At 39.0% G+C, this 25,089-nt stretch overlaps 2 protein-coding genes across 2 annotated transcripts in view; both read left to right on the top strand.

Moving 5' to 3' along the window:
• LOC132395539 (tomoregulin-1-like) overlaps window positions 1-5,447 on the top strand; it is a 254,239-nt gene extending 248,792 nt beyond the window's left edge. Inside the window, exons 9-10 of the mRNA XM_059972305.1 lie at window positions 3,117-3,275; window positions 4,274-5,447. Of these exons, the coding sequence (XP_059828288.1) occupies window positions 3,117-3,275; window positions 4,274-4,364 (250 nt within the window). The 3' untranslated portion in view covers window positions 4,365-5,447. The remainder of the gene's footprint in view (window positions 1-3,116; window positions 3,276-4,273) is intronic.
• A 6,568-nt stretch (window positions 5,448-12,015) lies between these two features.
• Window positions 12,016-15,340, top strand: LOC132395011 (caveolae-associated protein 4-like). Its single transcript, XM_059971341.1, has 2 exons — window positions 12,016-12,429; window positions 14,433-15,340. The coding sequence occupies exons 1-2, from the start codon at window positions 12,016-12,018 to the stop codon at window positions 15,060-15,062; spliced, it is 1,044 nt and encodes a 347-aa protein (XP_059827324.1). The 3' UTR covers window positions 15,063-15,340.
• The last annotated feature ends 9,749 nt before the right edge of the window (window positions 15,341-25,089 follow it).

Here is a 25,089-nt window from a genome sequence, read left to right on the forward strand (position 1 = left end):
GTTCAACATTTAATGGCTCGGTGAGATTTAAATCTCCAGTATTCCAACTTAGAAAATAACTGTGCCCACTGAACTAATGATACAATTCATCAAAAGTTTCTGCTTAAAACATTTACCTATGAATTTCAAGTTGACCTCAAAATTCAATGAGGTATTTTGCAAGAAGAACATTTTCTGAATTATCTTCAAGTGAAATACTTTTGCAATAATCTTGACTGAAACTAATCAGTAAACCAAAGGATGATAAGGTGACTACATAAATTGGGTAATTTAAGGTGAAATGGAGGGGTTTTAGAAAGGACCTAAGGAGTAGAATTTTCACACTGAGTAGTTAGTGTGAAAATATCTGGAATGTATCTGGAATGAGCTTCAAGATGATGTGGTGGAGGCACTGAAAACCAACATGCAAAGATAGCAGGGAATTAGGAGGGCAAATAGCATGCTGGATATTACCAGTGTAATAACCCTTAGTGGTATCTGGGACAGGCACATGCATGAACAAGGCATAGAGGGTTATGGAATTAATGCCAGCAAGCGGAGTTGGTATGGATAAGCGTGGATATAAGTCAGTATAGAAGCAGTGGGCTGATAACTTTTGTTCTGTTCCATGCAATTCATGGCTCTAGCTCTATAAATCTAACCCATGAAATGCCAGCCTTTGTAAAGTTATTTCAGTAACTGATGAAAGTGATGGCTCTCTTTGGAGCCTTGCTCTTGAATCATACAAAAAGATATTGCTACACATTAAAACAAATTCAATGAACTCAGCCTGTCAGATTTACTTCAAGAAAAATTATTCAATGGTTAAATAAAATTGTGAAAAATTACTTGCATTCATATATATCAAAGGGAATTTGATAATTAATATGTCTATCTTAATCAAAAAAGAATTTGAAAAAATGATGTACTGTGTACAAAGGGAGAAGAACCATGTACCATTTTTATTAAATTAGCATCCCACACAGGAAATGCAATTATGAAGTTTTATGAAGTTTACATCATCATCTGCTGTGGCAACAAAATAGTATTATGTCATATTAAAGGATTGCAGATTTCATGAAACCTATGATCTTTGTAAAATATTCCATGAACAGTTCTTTCACCAATGAATAATCCATATTTAGGCCATTGTTCATACATTCTTCCATAATTTAAGGGCCCTAAATATAATATAAATAAATAATATAAATATAACTTTGTTACTTAATCCACTAGCAATAATATCCAGCATGCTACTTACCTTCCTAATAATTCCTTGCTACCTTTGCATGTTGGTTTTCAGTGATTTCTGCAAAGGGAACATTAAAGTACTTTGAACATCAACACCTACATTTCAAAGAAGACTGTAATGATTTTTCTCTTGTCTTGTCACAAGCCATTCAGGGACAAATCAGAAATTAAGAAGCCTATGTTACCAATGATCAAATATAAAGGTGGAAAGCTGCTGGAACAATAAGTATATGAGGGTGGTATAATTCAGCATTTATGAGTATCAGATTAATTGAGAAAATTCAGCATGAGTTTCTAAGATAGGGTTTTATCTGACTCATCTAATTGAATTTTTGAGCAAATAACAAAAGTGACAGGGGCAGGTCAAATGTCACATTGTGTATAGAATTTAGCAAGCCATTTGACGACGTCCCAACTGGCAGATTAATCAATAACATTAAAAGGTCCGGGCCAGGAACTGGGAAAGTGAAAATTTTCCTTTTCGGGCCTTATGGACACAAATAGCATCTTTTTTCTCATACATTTCTATAATTTTATGGCTTCCAGCAAGGTCCAAATTCTGTTCCTTGTTACGGAGTCACAGTATTTCCCTTCCATAAGTTTCTAATTGGCTTGAACTGGTGTTACCTGCCTTACAAACCAGACCTCGAGGGTAGAGACTAAGGGCAGCAGCAATGCCATAAGCACTGGCTGGTTATTATAAATATACTGACATTATTGCTGATCTCATTATTCAGTTTGTATGCATAATGAAGTCAAGCAGGCATTGTAAACCCAGCTTCGGCTTTCCACTGTTATTCAGTTTAGCTCATTTTTATTTACCTGTAGGCAATAAAACCAATTTTCTGATTTAACACTACTACTAAAAAGATCAGTGCCTGGTTAAACCATTGAAAAGAAAATGTGAAACCTTGTGTACTTTGAATGACTGCGAGTAAAGATTCTGCTTAAATTTTTTAAAAAGCATGCTGTGCAGTGAAGAGAATTAGTAGCTGCATCAGGGGAGTTGCAAAGTTGTTACCTGCAGCAGTCTGTCATAGAGTAACATGCTAGCGTGGTAATTAGCACAATGCTTTACAGTACCAGTGACCCAGGCTCAATTCACAATGCTGCCTGTTCTCATCCGTAACTGCGTGGATTTCCTCCGAGAGCTCTGATTTCCTCCCACAATCCAAAAATGTATCAGTTGGTAGGTTAATTGGTCACTGTAAACTGTCCTATGAATAAATCAGGGGATTGCTAGGTGGCAAGGCTTGAAGGGCTGTTTTGTGCTGTATCTCAATAAAAAATAAATAAATAAAATTAGAAATAAATAATTCATAGACAATTTTTGTTTATTAAAGTCATAGAAAGACTGTAGCAAATACAAATATTAATCATGTTTTTGATTTAAAAACTAACTCAGGATTTCCCTTTCCTTTTCATGAACTGCTCTGATGATTCAGTAGACAAGTACGATATATAGTGTAATCCAGTGAGTGTAGGTTCAGGCCTCCTCTGTACGGTTCTACTATGTGTCAGAGCAGCAGTCGTGCACTGAATTGATCTTGAATATTTACGTAAGCAGGGGAAAGATTCACCATGGTCCTTGGCTCCGGTTGCTGTCTCATGACTGATGTGGCATGTGTGACTGTCAAGTGCGAACAGGGTCAGGCTCATTTGGGTCATTCTCTGGTCATAGTCCCTCTCCTTGCAGAATCACATGCAAAGGATAATGAGTTTAATGAGATGCTGGAGGACAGATAGTGCCTGTGGAACTGTACTCCAACCTGTCGACAAGAGCCTCAAAAACTACAATTGGAAGGAAGTTATCTGAAATACTAAATACATGTTGGCAATTGTACATTTTGGTGCCATTATAGTACCTGCTTGTTTTACTTTTGCAGCTGTGACTCTGGATATATTGGACAGCGCTGTGAAAACAGGGACTTCAGTATTCTATATGTGGTTCCAAGTGGGCAAAAGCTTCACTATGTTTTAATTGCAGCAATAATTGGAGCTGTGCAAATTGCTATTATAGTCGCCGTGGTGATGTGTATAACAAGGTAAGTGATTTATGTTGCAAGTTCAGCAAAGGAAAGGTATGTAAATTAATGAAACATTTGTGGCATTCATCTTCATTGCTCCACCTCATTTTTCTGTGCTGCATACGGGAAGATGGAGTCTCTCAGCCCTTCTTCTCAAGGTGCCCAAGATGTCACTTAGAGAAATCTTGCATGTGCTGTTGCTTTGTCTCTTTTCACAGAAAAAATGCACTGAGCAATTCAACAATGGTGAAGGAGCCAACTAGCCCTCTGTTTCAAAGCAGTCCACAGAGTTTTAAAATATTACCAGACCCCCTCCCTGAGAAATGTAATCTGGGTAGTACTGAGTATCTAATATACTGCTGAGATGTTCCTTTCTTTCATCTTGACTTTCAGCTAACCTGAAGAGGAGCAAGTTAAAATTCATCAGCAATCAGTGTAGTCTGTGCCAGGCCAGTCAGAGAGATGTGTATGGAAAGAGCCCATCAGGTTTACTTTTGTTTTACCTTTCCTTTCAGTTGAGAGCTCCCAGTCCCCTATATAAGTTTACTGAATTATGCTGCTCAGGATGTGCATAAGAAATTGCTTTTGGTACAATACGTCCTTTGCAACATGCTGTGCTAATCCAGCTGTTTGGTGTGCTAATTCGGCTATGAAATGCAAATATTGAACAATTAGACCGGCAATGATTAGAAGGAACCTTATACCAAGTTTTTTTACACCTTGCATTATAATCAATTGAGGCCTGAGCAAGAGAACTGAACACAGAAAGACAGCACGTTGCACTCACATGCAGAAGATCCAGAACAGAACCCAGCTGCTCTGCATTTCACAAAGTTCTCCATTTTCCGGTTGCATAGCATCAACAGGGTTATAGGCATTATGCTAGGCTTAATTCTTAGTCAGAGGAGCTGCACCTGGATGTGAAATGTTTGATGTTTGCATCAGAAAGCACTAAAATCTCTCAGAAGAAAGAAAGGTTCTTGGAGCACTGATTATTTTTGTTGTTTGCTTTGCAGGAAATGTCCAAAAAATAATCGAGGTCGCCGCCAGAAACAAAACCTAGGACATTTTAATGCAGACTGCACCACTTCTTCAAGGATGGTCTAGCTTAAATCACTTTATACTCTTTTTCTTCATTTCTCATGTCTCTCTGCTGAATTACAAATAATTTTTCTTTACTGAGAAGAAGCGATTTTTGTTTCAGAGGCCTTGGTTTTCTGGACCTTTGCCAGCATATGGATTACTGTGTCTGGTAGTATGACCAGGATGCTGCCATTTGGGGTAAACAAGTTAAACAGTCTGATTGTAATTAATAATTGGGCTGCCCCATCAGTAGGAAGGGTTCTTGATTTCTAGAAAAAATTCAAACAGAAAAAAATAAGAAAAATGAGGAAATGGAAATAAAATACTAATGAAAGGAAGATTTTTGTACTCTATGAGCAGAATTTGCTCCTTATGCCAGTAACATATGTTTGTGTAATAACCTGCCATGATGCTCATAATGAAGTTACAGATGACACTCAGAAGGCAGAAAAATGCCTGAACAGGTTCAAAAAACAATTGACTGAACATGCTGTAGAAGAGACTCTGAAAGGGAAAAATGTTTACAACTGACTTTCCTTACAAGAAATGAAGGTGTTTTTTTTTAAATTATTGATGCCTTTTCAAACACTATTTGCATGATTTGTGGAACTGTGTACTGTGATTAGATTAAAATTCAATGCTGTTTGGATTGAGTATGGGGTGGACATCTGAGTGCCACCACTCTAATAACTCTGACTTTGCAGCTATATTTGGCTTCCCTTGGTGTAAATTTAGTATCACATAAGTGTAACTGGTGGTGCATGTGATGTGTGCCACACAAAAATGATTTCTCTTTTTAGAAAAGACTAGGTTGATCATTTGGTGTCTTCACTAAGATTCAAATTGTTTAAAAAGTTAAATACATTGTTATTTGTCACTATCACACTGTGATAAAATACACTGTAATTATTAAAATGTGCTGTACTTGAAATTACTTTAAAAATGGTACTAAAATTACAACAGTGTCATCTACTGGGTTTGTGTAACAGGGATTGTGGCTTAACAAAGCTTCATGGTTCAGCTCCTCTTCAGGTTGTAGGATGTCTTGAAGTCAGCTATCACTATATTCTAGAACACAATATAATTTTAACCTCTGCAAAGAGAAAATTGTGCCATCTTATTTCGTAATTCAGATCTGACAAAATTCTGTAAGGTTTATTTTACACAGTTGTTCCTTCAGCTTCTTATCAGATTGTCAATTTTCAAATATAATGCTGCAGTTTAACTGAGTGAAATTGTTCTAGTTTATTTTCAAATCAATGGTATTGCAGTGATGATCTTGTCTTTTTATTTCATAAAAAGTTAATAAGTTTTATTCTAAGTTCTCTTTAAATCTTGGATCATGATGCTTGGTAATTATTTTGAGTAAGTATCAAAGAAATAGAAATCTGAAAGACCTTATTTAGAGATAATCCAACAAGATGTAATGATGAATTATTTTCTTAACCTGTCAACAGTAAGCCATGCCATACACTCTTCTTGCCATGTAACACTGAAACTGACAAGTATTTTAAAAGCACTGTAAACTGTAAAGCTGTGGTTCGATGATAGCACTTGTCTCCAAGGCAGAGGGTTGTGTGATCAAGTAACACTCAGGAGACTTGAATGTACAATTTAAACTGATAATATAATGCAGATATCAGGGAGTGCAATGCTGTTAGAGTGCCTTTCAGCATCTCACAAATAAGTTGTTAAATTGATTGTATGGTTTGCCTTCTCAGCTGCATACGTAATATGCCAAGACACAATTCGAAGAAGAGTAGCTGAATTCTCTATAACGTCCTAGACAGTATTTATCTAAAGCCAACTTCATTAATATAGATTAACTTGACATTTATTTATTGTTTTTGTGTGATCTTCTTGTGCACAAAATTAGTGCTCCACTTACTTTTTTACAAGAATGACTCCACTGCAAATTAATTTGATTAGGTAGATCGTGCTTTGGAACATCCTGATGTTGTGAAAGGCACAATACAGAAGCAAGCATTACATCCTCTTGTTTTTTCCATTTATTTCTGACATGCACAGAAAATATGAATTTACAGTTGACATGGCAGCAGATTTGTACTATAAAGTCCAGAATGGGCGTTAATTTATCCTTGTATATATTTTCATAGTTCCTGGTCACCTTACCTTTGTTAGCTTTTACAGTTTGATTAGCACTGAGTAGTTCATGAGGCATATCACTGTGAAGTGTGGTGAGGAAAGGTGATTAAGGAGGAATGTGGTGAAGAGGAGAGATTAAAGGAAGAGGGAATTAAGACTGGAATACGCGATGAGGAGAGAGGATTAAACACAGAATGTGCAGTGAGGGGATGCTTGAGAATGGAATGTGCCAACAGAGAGGGGATTAGGCCCGTATGGTCATAGAGTTATATACTGTCATACACCCCAAGCAGGTCCTTCAGACCAACTCATTCATGCTGACTAAAATGCTAGTCCCCTGAGCTAGCTCCATTTACCTGCATTGGCTCATACTCTTCTAAACCTTTTGTACACATGTATCTGCCCAAATGTCTTTCAGACGTTTCCAAAGAGGAGAGGGAGAGGGGAATTAAGATTAGAATGTATGGTGGTGGTTGGGGGGTGGTTAATACTGGAAAATGTGTAGCTTCAAGGAGTCTCAATTTGTAATTTTATGGGGCAGGGAGCATTTCAGCACAGGAATAGGGATGAGGAGTCATGGCAGTTGTAGGTGGGGAAGGGGTGATCTGTTGAGCATTTTGGAGAGAGGAAGGTCAGGAAGCTTGCCAGCTTAGCTGAAGGGGTGAAACTGAGATCAAAAGACAATTGGTTGCTCTTGTTTTCAGGGACCATGGTGATTCTGTGGGTGGGAAAAAATCTCAAGATTAGAGGACAGAATACCGTGAAGTCACTCAGAGATCAGAGTTGTTAGGGATGAGGTGATATTCCAGTGCAACTCCAGGATAATGTGGACCAAGATTACCTGCAATTTTCCTCATGGATATATCGTGTACTCTTAATGTAGAAATTATATTACAGCCACTGCGGTTCCTGAAAACATCAGAGACGTATTGTTGAATTTTCCAATTTGCCTGATTCAACCCAGAAAGGATCATTAACGTGCAATATGCTCTGTGTTAAATCGATTCAAAATTACGTAGTGCTGAAAAAGCTAGCTATGGGATCTAATCTTAATTGTACACTTCAGCAAAATACTCTTGGTGCAAACAGTGCATTAATGTTATTTATTCACAAAATGCAAAACCATGCATTTCCAGAAAAGGATGTAAAGCTGCAAATACGTTTGAGCAATGACCTATCGGCAGCACCTAGAGTTGTATAAAACACTAACTTGCATCAGGAAGGACGAGTTTTCTCATGGACCAGGGAAGGAAATAGTTTCAAAGTACAGTGCACAGTGATACACCATTTCTTACTGCCACTCAGAGTGTTGATTCATAATTGCATTCTAGATGTTTCAGTGCAAAGCCTCACAGATACAGTATATCGCCCAAGTTACTTTAAAATGAGCCAGTTCCACCAGATGTGTGATGTGAATCCTGGCCTTCTGCTGGAGCTTCCATGGCGATGAATAGTTCTGTGGCCTTTTGTGGAGCCTGGCACTGGCACTAGGATGTAGGGTTCGTGGTTTCACCATGGACGGCACAGTGAATGCAGGCCACAACTGGGAACTGGCAGTCCCTTCTCCTTGTGCTGACAGTCCACCAGAATCTTGTGCTCATCACTTCTGCTTGATGTTCTGATTTTGTTGTTGGCTTATTGTTATCACGTGTGCCAAGGTTCAAGTATGCTTGCCTTGTGTGCTGTTTATACAGATCCAATTGCCACACAGTGCTTTGTGCTGGACTAAAGTAAAACAATAACAATGTAGAATAAAGTGTAAAAGCTACTGAAAAAGGACAGTGAGTGGTAAAGTGTAAGATCACAACAAGGTAGACTGTGAAGCCAAGAGTCCATATATAGGACAAGAAGTCCATTCAGGTGTCTGATGACAGTGGGATAGAAGCTGTCCTTGAGCCTGATGGTACGTGCTCTTAGGCTTCTGTATCATCTGTGCTGTAATCTCGACTGTGTCTTCCACTCCTCCCCTCATCACTGTCGACCACCACCCCCTGAGCTTGTTACCATGGAGAAATATGAGTGCTGGGAAGAGCTACGTAGGAAAACAAGACGAGGGTAGATGATAGCTTCCGTCACATTGACAAGAACTGATGGAGGAGACTGTAAGGTTTGGGTTATCTGTCAGCATGTGGAGCAGCGATCCAGATCTGCCTGTTGGTTCGGCTGCATTCCTGAGTCTTTCATCTCAGTGTGGAGTGGCTGCAGTGCTTGTCCCAACCTGCCCAACACCAGCTACCGCAAGGAGCTGCGGGACCATCCACTGCTGGACCCTAGATGCGTTCATGATTCCCAGATTCCCAGCACTGCAGAGGGATGGACAGAGGTTCACCTCAGGTTCCCAGCACTGCACTGTTGTCAGTGATACATCTCTCTTGTTCTCGTACAATAATCACCCCCTTCTGCACTGCTTTCATTGGCCACGTCAGTTCTGGGATCACATGCTGCATGCTAAGCAAAGTACAAGAGTAACGCTTCTTTCTCATAACATTCAAGTAATTAATCGTTTCAGTTAGCTCTTTCAAGTCAAGTCACTTTTATTGTTATTTCAGCCATAACTGCTGGTACAGTGCATAGTAAAAATGAGACAACGTTTTGTCAGGACCATGGTGTTACATGACACAGTACAAAAACTACGTAATTAAAAAAAACAGAAAGCTATACTAGACTACAGACCTACACTGGACTGCTTAAAGTGCACAAAAACAGTACCGGCATTACAATAAATAATAAACGGGACAGTAGGGCAAGGTGTTAGTCCAGGCTTCGGGTATTGAGGAGTCTGATAGCTTGGGGGAAGAAACTGTTATATTGTCTGGTCATAAGAGCCTGAATGCTTCGGAGCCTTTTCCCAGACAGCAGGAAGGAGAAGAGATTGTAAGACGGGTGCATGGCTCCTTCATAATGCTGTTTCCTTTTCGGATGCAGTGTGTAGTGTAAATGTCCGTGATGGCAAGAAGATGATCTTCTCAGCTGACCTCACTATCCGCTGCAGGGTCTTGCAATCCGAGATGGTGCAATTTCCGAACCAGGCAGTGATGCAGCTGCTCAGGATGCTCTCAGTATAAACCTTGTAGAATGTGATGAGGATGGGGGGTCAGAGATGGACTTTCCTCAGCCCTCGCAAAAAGTAGAGACGCTGCTGGGCTTTCTTTGCTATGGAGCTGGTGTTGAGGGACCAGATGAGATTCTCTGTCAGGTGAACACCAAGAAATTTGGTGCTCGTTACGATCTGTACTGAGGAGCCATCGATGTTCAGCGGGGAGTGGTCGCTCTGTGCCCTCCTGAAGTCAACAACCGTCTCTTTTGTTCATATTAAGAGACAGGTTGTTGGCTCTGCACCAGTCCGTTAGCCGCTGCACCTCCTCTCTGTAAACTGACTCGTCGTTCTTGCTGATGAGACCCACCACGGTCGTGTCATCGGCGAACTTGATGATGTGGTTCGAGCTGTGTGTTGCAGCACAGTCGTGGGTCAGCAGAGTGAACAACAGTGGACTGAGCATGCAACCCTGGGGGGCCCCTGTGCTCAGTGTGATGGTGTTGGAGATGCTGCTCCCGATCCTGACTGACTGAGATCTCCCAGTCAGGAAGTCTAGGATCCAGTTGCAGAGGGAGGTGTTCAGGCCCAATAGGCTCAGCTTTCCTTCTTCCTCCACAGTTTTTAGTAACACCTTCACCCCATGTAACATTTAACATGTAACATGTAACATTTCAGAGAATATGAAGTAGAAACAGGAGTCGGTCCCTTGTATGATCTTCACCTCAATGCCACCTTCTGGACTAACACCATATCCCTGAATTGCTAAATACCCAAAAGCAAATCAGTCTCTGTCTTGAACACCACAATTACAAGGCCTCTGCAGCCAGATAAAGACATTTTTTATTCATTTAAGCACTGAATGACGACCCCTTACCTTGAGGCTGTGACCAGTGATCACAGTGAGGAGAATCATCACCCGCTCTTTCTTTGTGCCACTTGCACCAGAGGTGAATCAGGGTCAGAAGCACAACTGTGGTTGCTATGCCTGTCTATCTCAGATTTATAGGTGAAAGAAATTCAGTGGCACTTTTTTTTTTAATCAAGGAATGATTTTGCTCTGATTCTAAAACGTCATGGCAAAATTATTTTCCCAAATACTGAGCCATGATGCAAACAAATATTCCATTGGAGACCATCTTGTCCTGTTTTCTTGCATTGCTGATATATAAATATGGGATAAAATGCCTCATAATGACACACTCAAATGTTCTGATTGCTGGAAATGACTCAACTGTGTCCCATCTCATGGCCAAATAACCTGTCTGATGTGACACTTAATCTTTTGTGTGAACAAATGAGTGGCTGGCTGTGCTGTGGAAACACATTAAGGCATCAGTCACTGTCTTGAGGGGTATACAGGAGCTGGAAATAATTGAATCTCAATAAATTTCCATAACATTTTCAACAGCATATCTATTTAATTTCACTGATAGTAATAAAAATGAATAAGAAGCAGCTTTATTTTATGTTTCTTTAGCTGCTGATCCAAGTAGAAACCTCATTACAGAATGGTTCCCTTCCCCACCCTGTAAAGATGATTTGTATTGAGGTGAAAAAGAACTTGATTTCTCAGAATGCTATGTTTTCCAGAATTAATTTAAAATTCTATGAATTACACACTTGGTTTCCCTGTGTCTTTTGTAATTCAAGCTATTTCCAGGTGGTACGGTAGCAAAACTAAACAGGTGTAAATGTGGAGTTATTGTCAGCACATTTGAGTCACAGCTGGGTGAGCCAGCAGAAGAGGATAGAATGGATACTAAAGACCCACACACAGAGGATGCTAGCTATCTCAGTATTTATTTATATAAACCATCAGTCTACCCTTATGCCATCAATTATATTCGTTTTCTGGAAAAGTTCAAAAATTGAGGATTTTTGAAAACATATCAGTGGGCTGAGAGTTGCTTTATGATGATTTTAGTTAATTCTTCACTAATTCTTTAGTAAATCATTTCCATTTTCTCCATCTCTGAAAAGACATAGTGATGTTACTTACAGCTAGATTTGCGAACCAAAAACAAATTCAGCCTAAAATCCATAAAAATTTTTAGGCACAATATAGACACATGCTTGTGCATTACTAAAGCAACTATTTTGATTTCTGATGTGTGTATATTCATGTTTGTTAAAACTCTGCCTAACGACGCCTTGTTCTATATAGTAAAGACCAAAATAAAGAGGCAGTTTAAAGGGCTGGAAGATAAGATTTCAGATTTTACAGCTGTTCGATCAGCAATGTGGGAGTCAAAGGTATTTTCCAACTCAAGATTAGAATTTGCCTTTGAGCACCCAAGCATGCAAATAATTCTAGATGGATTCATGACAGCCACAATATATGGGTGTCTTTCAAAGAGAGGTGAAGTCACTCTACCCTTTTAGTCTCTGGTGATCTATGAGAATGGCTGATTGATGTCTCATTGCCAGCACAGGGGAAACACAGCATTGGTTGGAGATCCTCTAGCTCAGACTTACACACCGTTCATGTTTTAAATTAGGCATAGGGGGAGAGCTCTCTCAACCAGCACAAGCATGGCCGAGGAACGAGTGCATTCAGATTCTAGCAACCTTGCTTTTGACTTATCCGCCTCCGCCGCAGGTGAAGGGGATGTCGCTCCACTTGACCCATTAACCATTTTTAATCTCCTAGAGAAAGTGGCAGGGATTGTTGATAGTGTTAATGAGACTCAGCGGAAAATGGAGTTACAGCAACTGGAAATTGAAAACACCGTTAAAGAGATACAACTCGATGTGGCAAAACTCAATAAGGCTCATTTGACCACAGATAACACAGTAGCAAAGTTGCTGGAGAAAACACAAAAAATCAACGCGAATGTGAAAGATGTGAGACAACGACTAGATAAAACCAATGCTCAGGTCAAAAAGGTTGAAGGTAATCACCGTGAGCTGCTCAAAAGGAATAAATTCCGTGTCATCATATTCCAGGTAAGATCCTTTTGAAGTGGTCTCTTTAGCTCGGACTAGGTTGAAGAATTTAAGATTCAATACTTGGTGTTGAAAGCATGACCTGAAGAACGAGTCACAGCTGCCACCAAGCTAACATTCTGTGAAGTTTATCCAGAAGGGTATTTGCTGAGGGTGCTCAGCTGAATTTTTGTCAGGAAATTTATCAGATGTTTCATAATTTGCACAATCCCAAGAAAATATCTCCGCTTTTGTGTGATACTGCCCTTTAAATAAAATTACTGAAACAATAAATCACCAGAAATGAGTAACAGATGGAAAATTCATTTGGCAGTGTGAGTAGTATTAATACACCAGTCGGCCTCGTGCCATCTGTATTGAAGGTTAATGGCTGGGCAAGAGTGGCTATTTGCTGTCTATATGAAAAACAATATGCATATCCGTATTTGGCCTTCCTTCTGACTCACATCACAGAGTTATTTTTGAAAAGATAGTTAGTAAAGTTTATACATAGACGTGGACCTGGAAATGTGAAGATGCTTCACAAAGTCAAATGCTACTTTTGTTCACACACCATTGTAAGTTAATTAATGACAATGGAAAGTTGCTCTGGGAGTTATTTTAACATCTTTATATATCTACTGATGAGATAATTGTATTTTTCAAATGGATGCCAGAGACTTGCAGTAATGGAAGACTCCAGTACTTCACTTAATATTAGAATCAATGACCTCTATCTATTGTAACAGCTGACAGTTAACGTCCTGTATTATTACATCTTAAAACAGGAATAGGGAATGATTAATAGTCATGCAGAAATTCCGCTTATGTAACTCAACTTTTCAAAATCTGTTAATCTTCAAATTCAATTTATCTCTTCTCAAAAGAAGGCCTTTTGTGAAGTAGCATTTGCCGTGCTAGTTCACATAGTATTCTGTTATTATTAGCAGGCTAGTCAACCTCAAATGTAATGATGAACTTGACACACAAGTCTAATCCTGACCTCATCTACAGGCCTTGCATGTTTGTCCTCTTCAGAGGTCACCGTGTGGAAAAACCATGAGGCAGCTCTGATTTTTTTCCTCTTTTGCTGCTGGGCACAGACCATACATAATGAACTTACCACAGCTCAGCTAATTTTGTGCCATAGGCTGATCAATGTTGTTGGAGCATCTATAATCTGTTTATTTTGAGTACTTACCAGACAAGGTGTGGGCCGGTGCAGAATCATTTGAATACACATACAAAACATATATGTGGGAATATAAAAATACTCAGTGCCAATTTACTTGAAAATAAAAAAAAATGCGGATGCTGGAATTCTAAAACAAAAACAGAAAATGCTGTAAAATCCACAGCAAGTCTGGCCGCATCTGCAGGAAGAGAAACATTGTCAACGTTCCAAGTCAAAGACCCTTCAATTCTGACTGTTTCTTTTCCCATAGATACAGCCTGACTGCTGAGCATTTTCAACTTCTTTTCCGGTTTACTGTATTTACTTGTGCCATACTCTTTGTTCCATTTTTATATAACATTCAAGAACATTATTACTAAGGCAATTCTGTCTTAGTAATTCAGTAATTTCAGTAAATTAAACTGTAAAATGTCAGTATCAAATATTTTTAAGAAATCTTTCTCCTTTTAAACATTAATACATGTGAGAAAGTGGAAGCATTGTAGTAATGGCCTTTTGGAATCATGCAGAGTTAGCACCTTTGATGATAATTCCAATTTCTTATCAAAATCTTGATGATAGCTTTTATGAATCAAATGAACAGGCAGTTTAAAGAAGACTGACAGTGTGTCCATGCAATCGTGGATCCATAAAAGAGGTTTATTGTTTTCACTGAGAAGCTGGTATAAAATGAATTTGCTTGGATATGTCAGAGGTCATTGTATGGATGGATACAATTGAAAAGAAATGTTAGCTGTCTAAGCACAAAATGATCTGCAGTTTTCACAAAGGAAATCCAATATATTGTGAGGGAGAAATCTGGAATAAAACCTGTTTTGTACTTTCACAGGAAGAAAATGAATTGCCTTCCTCCACAACATATAAAAAACTTCCTAATGAAGGGGGTGCAACTGCAACTGAAGAGCACACTTCAACAGCAGCCACACCACCACCAGACCTGTCCTCTGACGAGGAGTTTGTTTACCATGAAGAAACCGCAGCCGCACGCCTCAAGAAATCAGGCATGAAACGAGTGGATGATATCAAGAAGGTTTTCTCAAGAGAGAATATGCAAAAAACCAAACAAAACTTAGGGAAGCGGATGAACCGGCTGAGTGCAACTATAGTCCCCCCAGACCAGAGAGAGAAGATAAGGATTTCTGGAGAGAGAATCAAAAAATCCATTGTTGATTCAAAACCTTTCCATATAAATATAAGAAAGAAAAATGAAAGAAGTGGAGCAGAAGGGCAAGAGGTTGCTGTCAAAAATGTGGGAGAAAGTTCAAAAGGCGAGATGACAGGTAAAGAAGCAGCAGCAGATGTTAATGCAGCAGCACCTCCTGAGGTTAATGGAGATGGTCTCGCAAGCATGGGTCCACATGTCACCAACACAGAAACAGTCGTCGTAACAATGGAAGCAAAAGGCGAAGAAGTTGTGCCTGCAGTGGCAGAGGGGAAGCGGAGTCCTGAGTTCAGTTAAGCACTGACTTAAAGCTGCGCTACTTAATAGTGGTAGAAATTGCCGCACTTGTGATGGTAATACATCCAGGAAATTATCATATACTTCCATTCAGTCTTTGCTGGTTCCACTACTTAGATTCCTTAATTAAATTTTTCGATGAAGCATCACTGTCAAGCACAATTTGTCAGTCCTCTCACATGCATCCTGCTAGCAGGTTGACCGTGGATCAGTCTTCCGCATTTTTTTCTGATAGTTGTAGAAGTGGGTCCAGTGGAATTATGAGGGATTGACAGGAAGATTACTATCTAAAATAATTACAAAAATTGGCAGTTTTTTTTAATTTTCAAGAGTGAATTTAGAAAAGGGCGGTATCAACAAATCTTGTATTTTTGTCTTTTTGAATAGAACTATTAAGTAATGCAGCTTTAATTCTTGTCACCTCTCAGTTACTGATACGTGGTGTTACATGGATCATTCTATTGTCACATGCCATGCAGTTGCAAGAAAATATTGAAAGACTCTCACTTGCCTCTTATTAATGGTAATCGGAACCTGAGTAATCAATACTTAGGACTGAAAACAAAAAGTAAAATGATCCAGGGGTTGGGGAAATTGTAACGTATAAATGTAGAATTATTTTATAAAATTCATCACAATTTCATCATATTCCATCCCACAGGGAAGATGCTATGTACTTTGTAATCAAATTGATGCATGGTTTAGGAATATCTTAGCACCATAGAAGTATATTTCTAACCCAAAGGCCTCATAGCTAGAATTAAAGCAATTCAAGTTCATGTTTTATTTGGGGTATTTTACAAATACTCTTTTAAAATGCAAATATTTAGCTGAACTGAGCATGTTTTTGAAGTGTGTACCCTACATAATCACAATGGTACCATTAGTTAGTTTTAAGCCTGAATTAGAAGTGTCACAGTATATGTAAGGTAGTACAATTTTGTTTAACTTTGTTTGTGTATTTTTTGTGTTGTCTTTGATGTGCATGTGCAAACACTGAATGGTGACTGCAGGCATCAAAGTTACATGTTTAGGTCTGTTTTGGCAGGGTGGAGAGAGGGGAGGGAATTCCAATGATATTTATAAAAACTCTAAGTCATCCAGCTGGTTATTCATGTATATAACCTACTTATAGTGTGAGCAGATTCATCCACTTTTCCCCCTGCAATTAAAAGTCAATTTGTAATTTTGAGAGTCACCTTAATGTATACCTTTGTTTTAACCTAGGATGGCTCTGACAAGTGCCTGCATTCATTATTAGCTTCCTTCCTCTTTCTCTCCTCCTAGAGATGGTGACACATGCTGAACCATTGTTCGGAGGGCGCTGGAAGCCCTCTGATATTACAGCCAAGCACATGAGCTTGTGCTTTGAATGTTGGCAGGCTATTTGCCCATTGAGATGGACGTCACAATGTGGCTAACTCTGACCACACCCACTGCTCAGAAGCAGATTTTCCAACAGGAGTCACTGGATAGTAAACCAGTACTGGTATCCTGCCATTTTCCCCCTGTCCAATATCGATGCTCAAATGTGAGTTCAATTCTTGATTTAAAGATTAATCCTGTTAGTTTGTATTCTCCATTCTGTCTTCATTTTAAGTTCAACCACCGTCTTTAAGTCTTATCTGTTATCTATTCTCCAGCTGGCCCCCAGCTTTCAAAACTTCACATCTAAATAAAGAATCAGGTGTACATTCAGTTCAAGTTTTCTCCATGGTATATGAGCACCCTATTTGTCTCCTTGTAGGAAATGCCGCTTACAGGGTTTCTGAGAGAAATCATTCACTACAAACAAACTTCAAATGTGAGCTCACGTTTTATCACTCCATGAGCGCTAACAATGGTTCTGTGTGTATTTTACTCAAAGCTTACCAAAAAGTTACAATGAATTCCATTCAACAATCATCTACTATTGAAGCAACTATTAGTGATGTGATTAAACAGTGGTAAATGTTATATTTACAGTTCTCATCATGATGTGGTGAGTAGTGGACAAGCCCTAAAGGATAAGATAAAACATCTAGAGCATTCTTTTCAAATTGCCTGATCTGTTTGTACATCATTGTGCTTTTAATTATTTCAATTAAAAACAAACATGTCTTAATATAGGTAATACAAAATCATAACTTATGGTTATCTGTCCCAAGATTCTAACAATTCTATGTTTACAGTCTGAACAAACAGTATTACCAAAGCATAGTAGCAATAATTGTCACATTATTAGTTCCAAACTGCAGGGTTATGCATTTGGAAGTCATGAAGTCATTGAGTAATACATTATAAGGAAACAGCCCCGTCAGCACAGATCACTCAGCCCAACTAAGACGCCCGTCTGCACAAATCTGGCCCATAATCTCAAAGCTTTTCTTATCCATGTACTAGTCCAAGTGTCTTTAAAATGTTATTATTGTACCTGCATTCTATTCGAGTTGATTCAAGGCCTCAAGAATAAAGAACAGGAGACAGAATATTGTTGCAGAAGAAAAGGAAATCTTATTAACGTGATAGGGAAGAAATCACATGATGAATGGGTAGAAGTGAAAGGAAAATGAGAAAAGAAAGTGAGCCATCTTCACAAAAACATGAAAAGTAAGATAATGTAACAGATAATGAGCAAAGAAAGAGAAGGAAGGAATAAATGACGTTTTGAAGTATGGAAATAGATTTTCATTTATGAGGGCATTAAACATTGGCCAGAGACCCTTGCAGATAGTCCACTTTGTGTTTTTCTATAGATGTTTTAAAAATATTCATTATAGAATTGAAAGAATGAGTGTGCAGATCACAGATGATTGAAGTTCATGTGTAGTGTTCCATTTAGATGTAACGGGTTTCCCACTGAGTAAATATTGGACATCTCCCTCAAATGCCAATTAATATATTATTTCAGTCATTGACACTGAGGAATCAAAACCAAGGAAATCAAAGAGGTAGTAGCTCTGTAGTGCATCGTACTAAGGACTCAAGTTAATTAATATGTGTTAGCACTGGCCTTGAAAGTTAGACGTGTAATTCCGATGTTAAATATGAGTCATAGATGATCAATGAAAACATTTTTGTATATTACCAAGTCAATGGGTGATTAATATCTTGAGCCTAAATACCTGATGTGAAATGGAGTTTAATAATACTTGACAGATACAAATTTCCTTTGTTAACAATGCTTAATAAGCCTTCCTTATCAATTTTTACTGATCTATCTTACTGAAATTTGAAACAACTTTGCCTTTGTAAAATATTTTATCGTTTTAGTTATTATTACTTTTGATGCAATTGACCATTGAAATTAATAGTTATTTCGAAGAATAAATCTGATTCCCTTATCACCTTCAAGCTGTTGGTACTTGGTGGTTAAACTAATTCTTTCACCATTGGTTGTATTTTGTGTACATTAATTCAATAAAGAAAATGCAACAAGAAATACATTAGCCTTCACTGCTTTTGAAACTTGCTTTTGCTTACAACTTTTTACTTTATTTTGCTTATCAAGAAAGCACGTCAGCATCTCTATTTTCTTAGAAGTTTGTGAAGATTCAGTGTGTCATTTGAAAATCTGACAACCTTTTATAGTCATGTGGTAGAGAGTATGTTAAGTGGTTGCAACATAGCCTGGTATGGGAACACCAATACCCTTGAATGGAAAAGCTTATAAAAGCAGCGGATAGGGCCCAGTCTAACAATGGTGAAGCGCTCCCCACCACTGAAAACATCTGCATGAAGCTCTGTCACAGGAAAGCAGCATCCTTCATCAGAGACCCCCACCATCCAGGCCATGCTCTCTTCTCAATGCTGCCATCGGAAAGAAGTTACAGAAGCCTCAAGACCTACACCATCAGGTTTGAGAACACTTAATACCCCATAGTATTCAGGCTCATGAACCAGAGGCCATAACTTCATTCGCACCATCACAAAACTGTTTCCACAACCTCTTGACTCACTTTCAAGGATTCTTCATCTCATGTTCTCGTTGTTAATTGTTTATTTAGTTATTATTGTTATTTCTTTATTTTTCTTTCTTTGTATTTGCACAATTTGTTGTCTTTTCCACATTGGTTATTTGTCAAAACTGTTGGGTGTGGTCTTTCATTTATTCTATTGTGTTTAATGTACTTTCTGTGAATACCTGCAAGAAAATGAATCTCAGGGTTGCAACATGATGACATATTTGTACTGTACTTTGATAATAAATTTACTTTGAACTTTTTGAACTATCTTATTTATTGAATTAATAAAATTAATGATTGGCTCTTCATCATGATGTTCAGTTCCATTTTCAGCTTTTCAGATACTGAAGCAATCTGTCCCCCTGACAGAGACTGATCTTTGTTTGAGTGTGGTTTGGTAAATGCTAAGTGACAGGTGATGTCAATTCCAAACAGGAGTAAATCCCTTTGACATTATATAAATAGACAAATTTCACCATATTCTATTCTGGGTTCATCTTTGTCCACCAATATAACATATGTGGCTACAAGACCAAGTTAGAAGCTAAGCTTTCCATGGAGAGTGTCACTAATTGCCTCGCCAGCAAATCCAAAGCAAAAATGAAGTATATAGAAGAAGTCTGCACTTCCTTGGAATTCATGCATTCTCAAAAATATTTGCAGAACTTGACTTCCATGCAGAGCAAAACAATGTGATAGAGAGCCTAGACAAACCCTAACTTTCAGTCAACTACCATAAAACCACGGCTGCAGAGAGCACTTTCTAAGGCATCTCTTCCAAACTCGCACACCATCATGATTTACAAATAGGTCACCATTTCTTTTTCAACCTCACTCATTGTACTCCCGCTGTGTTTGATAAAGATGACTTATTATTACCTTTTCAAGAGCAGTTAGGGACACTGGCATGGCAAGTGGTGCTCACATTAAACTAAGAGACCGAACAAAGCTGACTTCCATGAATCCTAATACATTGATTTCATATTGCTATTTCACAAACTGATCACAGTCAAGAATAGATGGCTTCAAACCAGCAAGTCGCTCAGGGGATGGTAAAGCATTGTGATCTTATGATCCCGAATGGTTGTTCTAATTTCAGCAGAACATCAACTTCCTTTGGTCTCTGGTGTCTTAATCATTAAGTGAATGGTATAAATTAGAAATTAGATATATTAAGACTTCTTGAAAACCAATAACTCATGTAGAGCTCCATTGAAATATGTAAAGTAGTAAAAAGCCATGGTAAATGCATAACAAACTCACTAGAGTAAAATGTCAAGTCAGCTTATGTTTAAATTAATCTGCTAAATGTTAATTACTGCATGTCAACCTTTCTGGCACTAAAAATTAACTCACATGTGTTCCTTTCTCGCTCTTTTGTTTCAATACATGATTTGACTTTGAATTCACCTACACATCACCTCCTTCTTAATTGTGCTATTAATTTGTTAACAACTGTCAGCTTTAAATTCTGCTTGGAATTTCTTTGGTACTCAGAAAGGTTTGGAGAATCAGAGTATTTGCAATCTACCCCTTAAAAATCACAAGCCCCAAGTGAAGACTTATTCAATCGTTTGTACACAAATACTCTTTGATTCTTCCAAAACAATGGGGAGTTGTGTACTATACTGTTGAGCATATGGTTAATATGAGTTAATATTAGTTTTCAATATATAATCAGAATACTATATTATTTAATTTTGAAAATGCCTCTGTGTAAAAATAGTTTGAAATGATTTGCACCCACTAACATATTGGGGCTTTAACATTGGCAAATGGTAAAATTGAAAAGGCAAGAAATAAATAACAGAGATGAAAAGTAAAGACAGCCTTATGCCATTTTATATACTCCAATGACTGTAATTTAATCCCGTGTGACATACCAGCTCATGTAAATTTAGACCATCCTGTATTTAGAACCTTACAAATCAAGCATAGTGTCACTGGAAGAACATTCATTCTGACAACCACAACTTGCCCCCAAATGGACATTCGTATCTTAAACAATCCTTTTGGAATTATAATTGATTTGTTTTATGTATAAGTAACTTATTTTGAATGTTATGGTTTGCAATTAACTTCAAATTCTCCATTATGTTTCAATTTATTTTACCGATGCAATAGTTCAGAAAAATATTAAAAAAATTTAATCTGTAAATTGTAATGTATGATGACAATGAGTATAAATACATAGAAGCATAGAAAAAAGCCTATGGCACAACACAGACCCTTCAGCCCACAATGCTGTGCTGAACATGTACTTTAGAAATTACCTAGGGTTACCCATAGCCCTCTATTTCTCTAAACTCCATGTACCTATCCAGGAGCCTCTTAAAAGACCCATCGTATCCACCTTCAGTACAGTCGCCACGCAGCCCATTCCATGCATTCACCACTATCTGCATTAAAAATTTACCCCAGACATCCCCTCTGTACCTACTTCCAAGCACCTTAAAACTATGCCCTCTCGTGTAGACATTTCAGCCCTGGGGAATAACCTTGGACTATCCACGTAATCAATGCCTCTCATCATCTTATACACCTCTATCAGGTCACTTCTCATCCTCCGTCGCTCTAAGGAGAAAAGGCTAAGTTCACTCAAGGTATTCTCGCAAGGTATGCTCCCCAATCCAGACAAAGTTCTTGTAAATCTCCTCTGCACCCTTTCTATTGTTTTCATATCCTTCCTGTAGTGAGGTGACCAGAATTTAGCACAGTACTCCAAGTGGGGTCTGACCAGGGGCCTATATAGTTGTACCATTACTTTGCAGCTCTTGAACTCAATCCCATGGTTGATGAAGGCCAATGCACTATATGCCTTCTTAACAACATGATCAACCTGCACAGCAGCTTTGAGCATCCTATGGATACAGACAGACAGACAGACATACTTTATTGATACCGAGGGAAATTGGGTTTCGTTACAGCCGCACCAACCTAGAATAGTGAAGAAATATAGCAATATAAAACCATAAATAATTAAATAATAATAAGTTAATCATGCCAAGTGGAAATAAGTCCAGCCTATTAGCTCAGGGTATCTGATATTCCGAGGGAGGAGTTGTAAAGTTTGATGGTCACAGGTAGGAATGACTTCCTATGACACTCAGTGTTGCATCTCAGTGGAATGAGTCTCTGGCTGAACGTACTCCTGTGCCTAACCAGTACATTATGGAGTGGATGGGAGTCATTGTCCAAGATGCATGCAACTTGGACAGCATCCTCTTTTGAGACACCACCGTCAGAGAGTCCAGTTCCACCCCAACAACATCACTGGCCTTACGAATGAGTTTGTTGATTCTGTTGGTGTCTGCTACCCTCAGCCTGCTGCCCCAGCACACAACAGCAAACATGATAGCACTGACCACCACAGCCTCGTAGAACATCCTCAGCATCGTCCAGCAGATGTTAAAGGACCTCAGTCTCCTCAGGAAATAGAGACAGCTCTGACCCTTCTTGTAGACAGCCTCGGTGTTCTTTGACCAGTCCAGTTTATTGTCCATTCATATCCCCAGGTATTTGTAATCCTCCACTATGTCCACACTGACCCCTTGGATGGAAACAGGGGTCACCGGTGCCTTAGCCCTCCTCAGGTCCACCACCAGCTCCTTAGTCTTTTTCACATTAAGCTGCAGATGATTCTGCTTGCACCATGTGACAATGTTTCCCACTGTAGCCCTGTACTCAGCTTCATCTCCCTTGCTACAGTCCCAACGGGTCCCAAAATCCCTCTGATCCTCCACACTGCCAAGATTCTTACCATTAATACTATATTCTGTCATCATATTTGACCTACCAAAATGAACCACTTCACACACTTATCTGGGTTGAACTCCATCCACCACTTCTCAGCCCAGTTCTGCATCCTATCGATGTCCTGCTGCAACCTCTGACAGCCCCCCACACTATCCACAACACCCCCAACCTTTGTATCATCAGCAAATTTACTAACCCATCCCTCCACTTCCTCATCCAGGACATTTATAAAAATCACAAAGAGTAGAGGGTCCCAGAACAGATCCCTGAGGCACATCACTGGTCACCGACCTCCATGCAGAATATGACCCATCTACAGCCACTCTTTGCATTATGTTTGCAAGCTAATTCTAGATCCACAAAGCAATGTCCCCTTGGATCCCATGCCTACTTACTTTCTTAATAAGCTTCGATAAGGTACCTTGTCAAATGCCTTGCTGAAATCCATCTCCACTACATCTACTGCTCTACTTTCATCAATGTGTTTAGTCTCATCCTAAAAAAATTCTATCAGGCTTGTAAGGCACAACCTGCCTTTGACAAAGCCATGCTGACTATTCCTAATCATATTATGCCTCTCCAAGTGTTTATAAATCTCTGTCTGTCTGGATCTTCTCCATCAACTTAACAACCACTGAAGTAAGACTCACTGGTCTATAATTTCCTGGGCTATCTTTCTTGAAATAGGGAACAATATCCGCAACCTTCCAATCCTCCTGAACCTCTGTCGTCCCCATTGATGATGCAAAGATCATCGCCAGAGGCTCAGCAATCTCCTCGCTCACCTCCCACAGTAGCCTGGGGTACATCTTGTCTGGTCTCAGTGACTTATCCAACTTGATGCTTTCCAAAAGCTCCAGCACATCTTCTTTCTTAATGTCTATATGCTCAGTCTGCTGTAAGTCATCTCTATAATCACCAAATTCCTTTCCCATAGTGAATACTGAAGCAAAGTCTTCATTAAGAACCTCCACTATCCCCTCTGGTTCCATACAAACTTTTCCACTTTTGCAATTGATTGGTCCTATTCCCTCACGTCTTATCGTCTTGCTCTTCACATACTTGTGGAATGCCTTGGGGTGTTCCTTAATCCTGTCACCAAGGCCTTTTCATGGCCCCTTCTGGCTCTCCTAATTTCATTTTTAAGCTCCTTCCTGCTAGCCTTATAGTTTTCTAGATCTCTGTCATTACCTAACTTTTTGATCTTTTCTTCTTGACTAGATTTTCAACAGCCTTTGTACACCATGGATCCAGTACCCTACCATAACTTCCCTGTCTCATTTGAATGTACCTATGCAGAATATCCCCTGAACATTTGCTATATTTCTGTTGTACATTTCCCTGAGAACATCTGTTCCCAATTTAAGCATTCAAAATCCTGCCTGATAGCTTCATATTTTCCCTTACTCAATTTAAACATATTCCTATCTTGTCTGTTTTCGTCCCTCTCCAATTCTATGGTAAAGGAAATAGAATTGTGATCACTATCTCCAAAATGCTCTCCCACTGAGAGATCTGATACCTGACCAGGTTCATTTCCCATCACCAGATCAAGTACAGCCTCTCCTCTTGTAGGCCAATCTACGTATTTTATCAGGAAACATCCCTGAACACACATAACAAACTCTACCCCATCTTAACCTCTTGCGCTAGGGAGATGTCAATCAATATTTGGGAAATTAAAATCTCCCACTATGACAACCCTGTTATTATTGCATCTTTCCTGAATCTGTCTCCCTTTCTGCTCCTCGATGTCCCTGTTACTATTGGGTGGTCTTAAAAAAATCACCCAGTAGAGTTATTGACCCCTTCCTGTTCCTAACTTCCACCCACAGAGACTCAGTAGACAATCTCTCCATGACTTCCCCCTTCTCTGCAGCCATGACACTATCTGTGATCAACAGTGCCATGCCCCCATCTCTTTTGTCTCCCTCTCTGTCCTTTCTAAAACATCTAAAGCCTGGCCCTCTAAGCAGCTATTCCTGTCCCTGAGCCATCCCAAGTCTCTGTAATGACCGCAACATCATAGCTCCAAGTACTGATCCAAGCTCTAAGCTCATCCGCTTTGTTCATGATGCTTCTTGCACTAAAATAGACACATCTCAAACATCAGTCTGAGCATGACCCTTCTTATTATTGGACAATTAAAGTGCTTGCTATCAAAAAAAACGTACATCTATTTAGTTCTATTTACAGGTCAAACCTTTACTCAAACTCACCAGGTGAGATGCAGGCCAGGCAGCATCTATTGAAAAAGTACAGTCGACATTTTGAGCTGAGACCCTTCGGCCGAACTGTGGAAACATCGACTATATTCTTTTCCATAG

The sequence above is a fragment of the Hypanus sabinus genome, chromosome 6 (assembly GCF_030144855.1).
Source record: "Hypanus sabinus isolate sHypSab1 chromosome 6, sHypSab1.hap1, whole genome shotgun sequence".
In the NCBI taxonomy this organism is placed as follows: domain Eukaryota; kingdom Metazoa; phylum Chordata; class Chondrichthyes; order Myliobatiformes; family Dasyatidae; genus Hypanus; species Hypanus sabinus.

Excerpts from the sequence above, each read along its gene's own strand:
- LOC132395011 (XM_059971341.1), top strand. The coding sequence starts at position 12,016 with ATGGCCGAGGAACGAGTGCATTCAGATTCTAGCAACCTTGCTTTTGAC. Across the intron at positions 12,430-14,432 it reads TCCGTGTCATCATATTCCAG|GAAGAAAATGAATTGCCTTC; the intron begins GTAAGATCCTTT and ends GTACTTTCACAG.